Source organism: Chrysochloris asiatica, unplaced genomic scaffold (genome assembly GCF_000296735.1).
Source record: "Chrysochloris asiatica unplaced genomic scaffold, ChrAsi1.0 scaffold00069, whole genome shotgun sequence".
Taxonomy (NCBI): domain Eukaryota; kingdom Metazoa; phylum Chordata; class Mammalia; order Afrosoricida; family Chrysochloridae; genus Chrysochloris; species Chrysochloris asiatica.
This window is the reverse complement of record NW_006408587.1, coordinates 11,059,586-11,072,572: the sequence shown is the minus strand read 5'-3', so window position 1 is coordinate 11,072,572 and position 12,987 is coordinate 11,059,586. Positions and strand designations below refer to the sequence as shown.

The following is a 12,987-nucleotide window of genomic DNA, read 5'->3' as shown; positions in this document are numbered from 1 at the left end:
AGTGCCTGGGTGCAAGGTGAAAGTGTCACTGCTTGTGATAGTTTATGTGTCATCGTGGCTGGGCTGTGGGTCTCAGTTGTTTGCAGTTATGTAATAAAGATACACTCATCCTCCATTTGGTGGTTTGACATCACTGTTCTCCCATTTTTGCATAATGCCATTTCCCCCATAACAACCTGGTCTTTGGAAATGAACCACGTCTATAAGTAAGAAGTGGTATACTACCCTTCTCAGTATACAGTTACATAAACTAAGTTACAAAACTGGTAAGTGACCAAGCTCTGAATTAATACGGTCTGGTTTCAGAGTTTATTCTCATATCAAGTTGATATTGCCTCTTGAGCTATCAAATGATTTGATGTCTTTCTAGACCAGAAAATTTTAGTCAAATGAATTCATAGTGATCGAGTTCCTTGGTGTACAATCAGATAACTAGTATCTAGAATTAGAATATAAGAAGAGGCCAAATATTTTAAAAATAAGCCTAAATAGGATGGACCCAGTAAGCACGGACAGTGAATACTTCAAATAAATAATTCAATACATGTGTAGTTTCATGAGCTGAATGTAAAGATTTTGCTGATGAAGATTCCAGTCTAACGTTGTGTATGTAATCATTCAGTACTCAAGGCCTGTTTCAATTTGTCTCTGTCAGGTGCTCGATCTCAGGCAGCTTCTATTCTAACCAAATCTCAGGAACTAAAAGATGTTCAAAGTGAACTGAAAATCAAGGAGAATGAGTTACATGCCCTAGAAAAGGAATTAGCAGGTCTTAAAAACGTTGCTGAAAAGTAAGAAATCTATCGGATTTTATTATGTTTTATTTATTTTATTCAGTGATTTGCACGGTAGAAAATGAAAAAAAAAGTTTTACTTATGGAAATGCAACTTCTAATTTAAAAAAATATCCTTGGTCTTATTTTACATATTTTATGAAGTATGAGTTGATAACTTATTTATCAGTTATTTTTCTGTTTTCATGATTATAAAAGTATATTTGTTACACGGAATTGTTGTTGTTGTTAGGTGCCATTGAGTCAACACTGACTCATAGTAACCCTATGAACAACAGAATGAAGTACTGTGCGGTCCTGGCCCAACCTCACAATCATTGCTACACCTGAGCCCAGTGTTCCAATCCTTCTTGTTGGGGCCTTCCTCTTTTTATCCAGCCCTCCTCTTCACCAAACATGGTGTCCTTCTCCAGGGATTAATCCCTCCTGATAATATGTTTGAAGTATGAGAAACAAAGTCTGGCCATCCTGGCTTCCAAGGAGCATTCTGACTGTACTTCTAACAACACAGATCTGTTTGTTCTTTTGGTAGTCCATAGTACTTTTAACATTCTCCTCCAACACTTTGTCAATTCATATGAAGCATATCAATTCTGCTATGTCCTCCATATTTACTGTCCAACCTTCAGATGCATGTGATGCTACTGAAAATAACATGGATTGAGTCAAGTGTACTTTTATTCCTTAAATTAACAACTTTGCTCTTCAACACTTTAAAGAGGTCTTATGCAGCAGATTTGCCCAGTGTCATACGTCATTTGATTTCTTGACTGCTACTTCCATGAGTGTTAATGGTTGATCTCAGCAAAATGAAGTCTTTGACAGTTTCAATCTTTTTCCATTTATATGGATGCTGTTAATTGGTCCAGTGAAGGGGGGTTTTTGTTTTCTTACATAGAGTTGCAACTCACCAAAGGCTTTGGTCTTTGATCTTCAGTATTTTAAATCCTCTCAGATGTCATCAAGCAAGGTTGTAGCATCTGCATATCAAAGGTTAATGAGAACTTCTTTAATCCTGATGCCATGCTTTTTCTTCATGTAATCCAGCTTCTCAGATTATTTGCTCAACATACAGATTGAATAAGTATGATGAAAGAATACAGCCCTGGTGCACACCTTGCCTAATTTTAAACCATTCGGTGTTCCCTTGTGTGGTTCTGCCTCTTGGTCTGTGTACAGGTTTCTCATAAGCACAATTAAGTGTTCCGGAATACTCATTCTCTGCAATGTTGTCCGTAGGTTGTTATGAGCCATAAAATTGAAAACCTTTGCGTAGTCAGTAAAGCACAGGTAAACATCTTTCTGGTATTCTCTGCTTGCTTTTTTCCAAGATCCATCTGATGTCAGCAATAATAGTCCTTATTCTATATCCTCTTCTGAATCCAGCTTTACCCTTTGAAAGTTATTTGTCATTGTGTGTTTGCAGTTGTTTTTATATTATCTTTAGTAAAACCTTACACACCTGGGGTAGCAATGATATTGTCCGATGACTTTCGCAATCCATTGGGTCCCCTCTCTTTGGAATGGGCACAAGTACGGATCTCTCCCAGGTAGTTGTGTTCCAAATTTCTTGGCATAGATGAATGAGTGCCTCCAGTACAACATCAGTTTGCTGAAAAATTTCAATTTGTATGCCATCTATTCCCAGCGCACTATTCTTTGCCAGTGTCTTCAATGTACATTGGACTTCTTAACTTCAGGATCATTGATGCTTGATCATATGATACCTCTTGAAATGGTTGAACATCCACCATTTCTTTTGGTGTGTTGTTGTTAAGTGCCATCGAGGCAATTCTGACCCATAGTGACCCTGTAGAGGGTTTCCAAGGAGCAGCTGGTGAGCTTGAACCACCGACCTTGAAGTTCAAATGACTTTGCAGTCTGACGCATTAGCCCACAGTGCCACACCAGGACTCCATATATTCCTTCCAACTTTTTTGATGCTTTCTGTATCATTCAATATTTTGCCCATAGAATCCTTCAATACTGCAAGTTGAGGCTTGAATTTTTTCTTCAGTTCCCTCAGCTTGAGAAATACTCAGCGTGTTCTTCCCTTTTGGTTTTCTATCTCCAGGTCTTTGCACATTTCATTATAATATTTGACTTTGTCTTCTTAACTTTTTGAAATTTTCCTGTCACCGCTTGTAACTCATTCTTCCATTTGCTTTAGCATCTCTACACTGGAGAGCAAGTTTCAGAATCTCATTTGACATTCATTTTGGTCTTTTCCTTTTTTCTTGTCGTCTTAATAACCAGATGCCCCTTGGAAACCCTATACGGGTCGCTGAGTCAGAACTGACTCAACAGCACTTAGCAACAACAACTGAACAATAAAAATTTTATAAAACAAAAAAGCCAAATGTTCCATCTACCTTACTGAAATATTTAGTTCAAATACAATACAATACAGCATTGATGGTCAGCATTATGGTTGTCCATCAAACACACCTGGTGTCCTAAGGAGGAACTCATGCAAGAAAGTTACTGTTAAAAATACAGGTATATGTGTGAACCTCTCAGTACTTTTTCTGTTTGGATATAATATAGGTATAAGCAGATTTATGTTTTGTTTTTTGTTTTTTTCAAAATTGGGATCATGCTATTTAATACCTTTTTTTTTCCCAAAAATTTATCCACGCTGCAGATCTTGAATGCCTTCTACATGCCAACTGATGTTTTAGAAAATATGATTATAGTAGTGGACCAAGCAGATAAAATATTACCAGATATTAACCAAATCTTTCTATGGTTGGTTTTGTGCCATCGAGGTGGTTCAAACTCATAGTGACCCCATTTAGGGTTTCTGAGGCTGTAAATCTTTACAGGAACCTCTTTCTTCCATAGCCCAGCTCGTAATCCACTATACTACCAGGGCTCCTGAAATCTTCATATAGTTGGGGAAAATAGACAATGAAAAAAGACGAATTGCTAAAACATATGCTTGTTAGATAGTATTAAGCCAAAGCAAATAAAACAGATGGGGTGTGAGCTATCCAGGGTAAAAAGGTGTTGATATCTTAGATTCAGAGAAATTCTCCCTGAGATTATTAACTATTTAGTGAACATCTGAACAATGTGGATGAAATGGGTATGTGGTTATTGTTGTTAAGTGCTAACTCACTGACCCTGTGTAGGATTTCTTAGGAGCGGCTAGTGGGTTTGAACTATCGATAATTGCTGTCCAAACTGACATTGCTGTCCAGTGCATTATCCTGTAGCCCAACACCAGGACTCCAGGGTATATGATATAAGAGACATGAAATCTCACTTGGCTTTAAGAACTTCCGAAGTATAAATATTGTTGCTTTTGTTGTTGTTAGTGGTCGGCTACAACTCATAGACAACCAAATGAAACTGCCCAGTCCTGCACCATCCTCACAATTGTTGTTATGCTTGAGCCCATTGCTGCTGCCACAGTGTCATTCCATCTCATTTGGTGGTCTTCCTCTTTTTTTCTGACCCTCTACTTTACCAAGCATGACGTCCTTCGCCAAGGACTGGTCCCTCCTGATAACATGTAAGAAGTGTGAGAGACGTCTTGCCATCCTGGCTTCTAAGGATCACTGTACTTCTTCAAAGACAGATTTGTGTGTTCTTCTGGTGGTCCATGGTGCTTTTAATATCTTTCTCCATTGCCATGATCCAAATGCATGAATTCTTCCACAGTCTTACTATATCGTTGTCCAACTTTGCCATGCATATGAGGCTACTGAAAATACTGTGGCTTGGGTCAAGCAAACTTTAGTCTTCAAATTGATCTCTACTCTTTAATACTTTAAAAAGGTTTTTTTTCCCAACAGATTTGATTTTTTTGTAAGTCCTCTTCCAGCACGCAAGGTTGTATCATCTGCATATTGCAGGTTGTTGATAAGTCTTCCTCCAGTTGTAATGTCACTTTCTTCAGATAATCAAACATGCAATCAAGATGCATTGATAATTATTGTTTGTTGATTATAAAACAACATAAAAGACAGCTATACACATGGATCTAACCAGGTGGAATACATGGAAATCCAATTGACTGCTTCTGTGGGAAGGGGTGGAAAAGCTCAACATCAAGAGCTAAAACAAGGCCAATGGCTAACTGTAGAATCTGCCCTCTACCAGTTCAGGCTAAAGGTAATGGAAATTAATGCGAGTCCACAAGAGCAAAAATATGACCTTGGAAATATCCCACCTGAATTCAGAGACCATCTCAAGAACAGATGTGATGCATTAGGCACTAATGACCATAGACCATAAGAGCTATGGGATGACATCAAGATCATTCTACAGGAAGAAAGCAAGAGTTCATTAAAAATACAGGAAAGAAAATGATCAAATAGATGTCACAAGATACTTTGAAACATGCTTTCCAGTGTAGAGATAAATCCAGTAGAAGAAATGAGGAAGTAAAAGAGCTGAACAGAAAATTTCAAAGTATAGCTTGAGAAGAGAAAGTGAAGTATTATAATGAAATGTGCACAGAGCTTGAGTTAGAAAACCTATAGGAAAAACACTCAACATTTCTCAAGCTGAAAGAACTTGCAATATAGGATTCTATGGGGAAATATTTAATAATGCAGAAGGTATCAAAAGAAGATGTCACTGTGCCAAAAATAAATGGTCGATGTTCAACCATTTAAAGAGGTAGCACTGAAGGTATTGTTGAAAAACACAAGCTCCAGGAATTGATAAATTGATATCTTTCAACAAACTGATGCAGCACTCCATAAGTGTGAAATTTGGAAGACAGGAACTTGGCCAACCATTTAGAAGCGATCCCTAAGTGTGCCCACTCCAAAGAGGTCACCCAACAGAATGTAGAAACCATCAAAGAGTATCATTAATCTCTCAGAATGCAAGTAAAATTTTTGATGAAGATTATTCAAAGATGTTTGCAATAGTACATCATCAGTGAACTGCCAGAGACAATCCGGATTCAGAACAGGATGTGGAACTTGGGATATCAGTGCTGATATTACATGGATTTTGACTGAAAGCAAGGAATACCAGAAAGATGTTTACTTGTGCTTTATTGGATATGCAAAGTATACATGTTACAAACTTATAAAATATATTATTTAAAATTATTTAAACTATATTTAGGGAAACCTATTTGTGCAAATGAGTCCTGGTGTGGCGCAGTGGGTTAATGTACTGCAAAGTAGGTTTGAACCACAAGGTTGGTGGTTCAAGCTCACGAGGCACTCCTCAGAAACTCTATTCAGGGAAGTTATGGGTCAGAACTGACTTGACAGCTTCTAACAACATTTATTTAAAGAGTGCTTTTTAGATTTTTATAAAATTAACACAGTTTTATCAGTGTTTATTCAGGATCTGGGCCATTTAGAGTTTTTAACTTAGTTGACCAAATGTAACTCGAATTTCAGTCCTTAGAAATATGACATGAAAATCATCACAACTATATTTTTGAAGTGCATTTAATTAATAACCTATAGTGTGAAGTTTAATTAAAAGCCTATAGATAAGAGTGTGATGACTCTTCAGGATAAGCACTGGACTGTGAAGTACAAGGTTAGCAATTTGAGCCCACTAGCTTCTTTCTCTATAGGAGAAAGGTGAAGCTTTCTGCTCCCACAAAGATTTACAGCCTCAGAAATCCTATATAGTGTCGCAGTGTCAAAACTGACTCAATGGCACTTAACAACAACAGCAGTTTGAATGCATGTCTCAAACACTAGAAACATAATCATTTATGATAAACTTCTTTTTTTTAAGGTATCGCCAACTAAAACAGCAGTGGGAGATGAAAACTGAGGAGGCAGATTTATTACAAACCAAGCTCCAGCAAAGCTCATATCATAAGCAGCAAGAAGAATTAGATGCCCTTAAAAAAATCATTGGTAAGATAAAAACATTCTGTGCTTGCTCTGTTTCTACTGACACTTGATCTTCAGGTTTTTAAATGGTGTGGCACTGTGGGTTAATGCGCCAGACTGCAAAGCCGTTTGAACTGCAAGGTCGGTGGTTCAAGCTCACCAGCTGCTCCTTGGAAACACTATTATACAGGGTCACTATGGGTCAGAACTGACTCTACGGCACTTAACAACAACAACATGTTGTTTTTCAGGTTCATGTGGGAATTTTTTTTTTCTCCAATCTGGTGGTTATGATAAGAAATACTACGTGAACCTTGTATCTCAAATTTTCTTGTTTGCTGTTGAAATGTGGCATCTGTTTTGTATGTTCATAGGTCCTTTGAGTTTTCACTTCTGGTATTTTTTGTTCGTGTACTTTCCCATTTTTCTATTGAGTTTCTAGTGTTTTTTTCCCATTATTATCATATTTAAGAGTTCTTATCTGTTAGCTTATGTGTGATGCAAATGTCTTTATTGTCTTTTAGAGTCCTAGAGTGCAACTGTAGGATAAGCACTGGACTGTTAACCTAAAGGTTGGCGGTTCAAAACCCACTAGCTGCTCCTCAGAGACCTTACAAAGTTGCTATGAGTCAGAACTGATGCGATGGCACTTCACAGCAATTATCTTTGAACTTTTTAGTGTTTTTATTATACAGATGATTTTAATGTTTAATATTATTAAATTTATAATTAATTCATCTCTAATGGAGTCCTGGTGTGGCGCTGTGGACTAATGCGTCAGACTGCAAAGTTGTTTGAACTGCAAGGTCGATGGTTCAAACTCACCCGCTGCTCCTTGGAAACCCTATATAGGGTCGCTATGGACCAGATTGACTCAACGGCACTTAACAATAACAATGTTACAAAGCTATTTTACTTTTTAATCAGAATTAATTATGTATGGAAATTTTTGTTTTTGCGCTTCTCTGGGACAACATCCCATATTTATTTCTTTAATATTTTTATTCTGCTATAAAAAGTAGTTTAGCCAATTGTGCAGATATGACATCCAGCATTATGTGTGATGCAGATCTTGCCAATGAATGCCGCTTGTGATAGCCACATGTCCATTATATCTTAGTTTTGGATTTCTTTCTCTTTTTTTTTCCTATAAATCTGGGGACATCTAGAAATGTTTTCTTCATATTCCTCTCCATTACATATAAATATTCTTGAGTATTTTTTTATAAGTAGACAAGGAACATAAAGTAAACTTGTTTGTGAAATTAATTGTATATTTTTCTGGCACCCTAAATAAAGGGACTATATTATGATTTATGCTTTCAGTATTAGTTTTAAGAAACACACATGTTTGCAAGATGGAAGAGTTGTAATCTTTTTAGTAAGAGGCTTCAAAACCTTTCGAAAGTAGGAAAGTTATATAGTACCAAGCACATACAATTACAAATCATTGTTTTGCAGAGCTTTAGGTAATTCATGTAAGGTCTTTTAGGTAAAATCTGTATTTCAGCATACAACTTTTAGAATAAGTTTTAGAATAAATTTGTTAAAATTCTAGCTTGTACATTTTTAGACCATTTCTTCTATTAAAATTTGAATTTATAAGCTATTATCTATAACTGCTAGTGAAGAACTATTTTCGTCACATTTGCTTACTTAATGTTACAGAGGAAAGTGAGAATACTTTAAAAAACACCAAGGAAATTCAAAAGAAAGCAGAAGAAAAGTATGAAGTACTGGAGAATAAAATGAAAAATGCAGAAGCTGAAAGAGAGAGAGAACTGAAGGATGCACAGAAAAAACTAGATTGTGCCAAAACAAAGGCAGATGCTTCTAACAAAAAAATGAAAGAAAAGCAACAGGTAAAGTACCTTTCTTGAAATAGAGACTGTCTTAAAACTCCATAAAGGAAAAGGACTGCGTGTGGTAGAACATCTCTGCTCAGTCTTACTTATCAGTATTCAATGCTATGTCTAAAAGCTAAATGTACTTTTTAAGGAAATACATTAAGCATCTTAAAAATCAAGTAAATTGTTTCATGTAGTACCTATAATTTAGTGTCACGTTGTATGTATAGGTTACATTGACTTCGTTAATTTATGGAAAGTTCAGTTACTTTCAGCAAGACAAATTATTCTTCAACTGTAGTAGTTTGGTATTCACTTATTATATCTTTTGGGATAGCATCACAGCTAGGATTTAAACCCGGACTTTTCTTTCTCTGAAGGCTGTGTTCTTAATCACTGTTCTATAAAATTATGCTTAAATATGCTTTTCCTCTTTTTTTAATAATAATTTATTTAACTTTTGCTGCTGTCAAGAATTGCATGAGTAGTTTATTTTAGAAAGATCAGCATGAGGGTGGTCCCTATGATGTGGAGGTGAAAGATGCCTAGATGTGCCACCTTTCTAGAATGTTATGCCACTCATCCAATCCTCAAGTCCCAAACTCCTGCAACAAGCTGTAATGTCCCACAGAACTCAAAACTGCCAAGAAAATGATTCAGAACTGTAGAAACTGGCAAGTGCCAAATCTGTCCTTCAGTGATCAGTGTGGAGAATTCTCCTAACCCACCTCATCTTAGGAACTGAGGAACTCAAATTTGCAAATAAGCTGACAAGCTGTTGATACACATCCAAACAAAGGAACTAAATCCCACACGGTGTTAGGTTATACAGTTTCAGCTGCTACCCTATGATTTAATTACAAACTAGCTGGGCAGAGTATTTTCTAATGGACTAAAGACTATAATGGAAAGGAAGAAAGTCGAGATTCTTTTGCATGTAGAATAATTATGGTTAAAGAAAGGAATGCTTAACTCCAAATTCAAAAGAATTGGTCACTGTTCAACCATTTTAAGTGGTAGCATATGATAAAGAACCATTTTTTTTTTTTTGAGGCAGGTGAGGTCCACGTTATAATTGTCATTTATGATGTTGAATAAAAGTATTTGCAATGAATAAGTCATTGGTCTTGCAAAATCCTGTCATGCAACCTCTAGCATCATTTCTACCACTACCTCCAAGGCAGTATTTTCCAACTACTGACTTTTCCTTTTTGTTTCTAAGTGTCACTTTCCAATAACCAGTAATTATCAATGCATCCTAATTGCATATGTCTTCAATTTCAGATTGAATAAGTTGGTAGAATTCTGCAGTTTCATCATCTTAGCAAACTAGATGTCGTAAGAAGAATGGATATACCAGCACACTTAGTTCTCATGAGGAACCTTTACATAGACCAAAGAGGCAGTCGTTTGAACAGAACAAGGAGATACTGGCTGGTTTGAAATCAGGAAAGGTGTGCATCAGAGTTGTGTCCTTTCACTATACTTATTCAGCCTTTATACTGAGTAAATAATCCTAAAAGTTGAATTATCTAAAGAATGTGATAATCAGGTTTGGAGAAGAATCAGTAATAACCTTTAGTATGCAAATGATACAACTTTGCTTGCTGAAAATAAAGAAGATTTGAAATTCTTACTCATGAAGATTAAAGAATACAGCAGCCTTCAGTATAGATTGAACCTTAATATAAAAACAAAGTCCTCGCAATAGAACCAATAAATAACATCATGATAAATTGAGAAAAGATGGAAGTTGTTAAAGACTTCTTTTTGCTTGGATCCACAATCACTGTTCATGAATGCAACAGTCAGAAGGTCAAACAAGGTATCTCATTACACAAATCTACCTCTTTGCTCTTTGACATCAGAGCAAAGATGTCACTTTGAGGGCTAAGTTATGTCTGAGTCAAGCCCTGGTATTTTCAGTTATCTTGTATATGTGTCAAAGATAGACAGTGAATAAGAAAGACCATAGAAGACTTGATGTGTTTGGATTCTGGTGGTGAAGAATATAAAATTACCATGGACTGCCAGAACAAGGAACAATCTTTCTTGGAAGAAGTAAAGCCAGAATGCTCCAAAGAAACAAGGATGGTGAGACTTTGTGTTTTAGACATGTTGTCAGGAGTGACCACATGTTGTCAGGAGGGTTGGTGAAAAACAGCAAGACCCCCAATAAGATGACTTGGCAGTGGACTCAAATATAACAACAGCTTTGAGGATGGACAGGACCGGCTGTTGTGCGTAGGAACGCTTTAAGTCAGAGTCATTCAAAGAAAAAATTCAAAATAGCATCTTATCTCTTGTTTCATATGTAGTTGTGGCAAGTGCCGTGGAGTCGGTACAGTTCTGTTTTTGTTCCATCTAGGAAACCTGGGGTAGCGCTGTAAGATAAGCACTGGACACTAACCATGAGGCTAGTGGTTCTAACCCACCAGCCGCTACTTGGAAACCCTATACAGAATCGCTGTGAGTGGGAACCTACTCAGCGGAACTTAACATCAACATAGGAATGAAAAGATAAAGGAAATAACGTACACAAAATGCTTTGAATGTATAAAATAAACAAGTTTGTTGGACAGCTGAGTAGTAAATAGGTTGTGGGTCTTATCTGCATGAGGATTTTATGAATCGTAATGGACGTGTATGTATTTATTCTTAGTAGTTAATAATACAGAGATACTGTGTTTGTTACAGGAATGTGAAGCTATCACTCTAGAGCTGGAAGAGCTCAAGAGAGAGCAAGCATCCTGTAAACAACAGCTTGAAGCTGTGAATGAAGCTATCAAATCCTATGAAGATCAAATTGAAGTCATGGCAGCTGAAGTGGCTAAAAATAAGGTAAGATTTACTTAGGAAATTGGAGAAGTTATGAATGGTAACCAGTTTATAAAATGTTGACTTGAAGATACTTGATTTTAGTGCTCTTAATCTCTTAATTCCTCTTGTGATAAGAGTCTGATAACAAAAGTAATAACTGATTCAGAACAAGTCCTGAAATAATATTATTATTAATAGTTTAGTGTTGGTTTACTCCAGAGACAACTACACTGTAACTTGAAAACATGACATAATAATAAACAGTTTTTATTTATAATGGTGGTGGTGGTGTGCCGTGGAGTCGGTTCTGACTCATAGTGACCCTGCATAGGGTTTCCAAGGCTGGAAATTTTTATGGCTAATAGTTTCCAACTGCTGACTTTGAGGTTAGCAGCCAGACTCCTAACCACTACACTACCAGAGCTCCTTTAGTTTGGAATAATGGAGGATTATAAAGAATACAGCAATATTATATACAGGGTATAACCATTACCTCTATCGCTAAGGTAGTACACTCAAGGAGTATATCTGGAAGAGAATGCACACTTCCTAATTGATCCATGATCCTATCTGGTGTGGCGCTGTGGGATAATGCACTGGCCTGAATGGTCAGTTTGAACCGCAAGATTGGTGGTTCAAATTCACCAGCTGCTCCTCAGAAAATCTGCATGAGTCTGAACCAACTTGACAGCACTTAACAACAACACACTGTACCCAGAGCCTGATATGTCGTTGTAAGATAAGCACTGGACTGCTAACTGCAAGGTCTGTCTCTCAAACCCTCCAGCCACTTCTCAGAAACCCAATACAGGGTTGCTGTGAGACAGTTGAATCCATAGCACTTAACAACAGCACACGTTATCTAGCATAGACACTGTACCCATTCCTACTTTCTGTGTGTGTAAATCATTAGTCATCTTAATGGGGATAAACAGTGTAGAGTGTTAGGTGAGTATCTACCTATAAACAGACTGTCATCTATCAGGCAGAAATCACAAGGCTGTCCTTTAATATAGAGTGTCTTACTTACCTTACTACTTTTCTAATTCTATATTTTAGGAGTCAGTAAATAAAGCTCAAGAAGAGGTGACGAGGCAAAAAGAAGTGATAACAGCCCAGGATAATGTCATTAAAGCAAAATATGCAGAAGTGGCAAAGCATAAAGAAGAAAACAATGATTCTCAGCTTAAAATTAAGGAATTAGACCACAACATTAGCAAGCATAAACGAGAAGCTGAAGATGCTGCTGCAAAGGCACGTTTGAATTGTACACTTTTATTTAATCAGCAAATGTTTTGTATTCCAGGTCTTGAACTGCTCTGGTAAGCTGCTCAGTAAGAACTCAGTATATTGTAAACTTACTGCCTACTATAATTTGGAGGGTAGAGACGACTTCCAGCCATCTGAACTGCTTTTTGTCACAAATGCTTCTGTATCTATACCCATCTACAAAATGTGTTTACCAAATACTTAGTGGTTTATCATGAAAATGACTCATTTTTTCCCTCCCCATATTCATCGAACGAATATTTTCCAAAGTTCAATTATATTACTAAAAATAACATACATTTTAATTTTATTTCAAGTTAAATTTAAAGAACTCACAGAAATAGAAGTTAAATCAACTCCTAAATAAAGGATTTAGTTGGCTCTTTAGTATTCTTAACAAGGGCTATAACTGTTTTTGTAGTTTTATCTGAAATC

At 36.6% G+C, this 12,987-nt stretch overlaps 1 protein-coding gene across 1 annotated transcript in view; it reads left to right on the top strand.

Annotated features, from left to right (window-relative positions):
- Positions 1-12,987, top strand: part of SMC2 (structural maintenance of chromosomes 2) — a 51,122-nt gene that overhangs the window by 25,772 nt on the left and 12,363 nt on the right. The window contains exons 15-19 of the mRNA XM_006864706.1: positions 656-791; positions 6,516-6,640; positions 8,285-8,478; positions 11,161-11,304; positions 12,343-12,537. Of these exons, the coding sequence (XP_006864768.1) occupies positions 656-791; positions 6,516-6,640; positions 8,285-8,478; positions 11,161-11,304; positions 12,343-12,537 (794 nt within the window). The remainder of the gene's footprint in view (positions 1-655; positions 792-6,515; positions 6,641-8,284; positions 8,479-11,160; positions 11,305-12,342; positions 12,538-12,987) is intronic.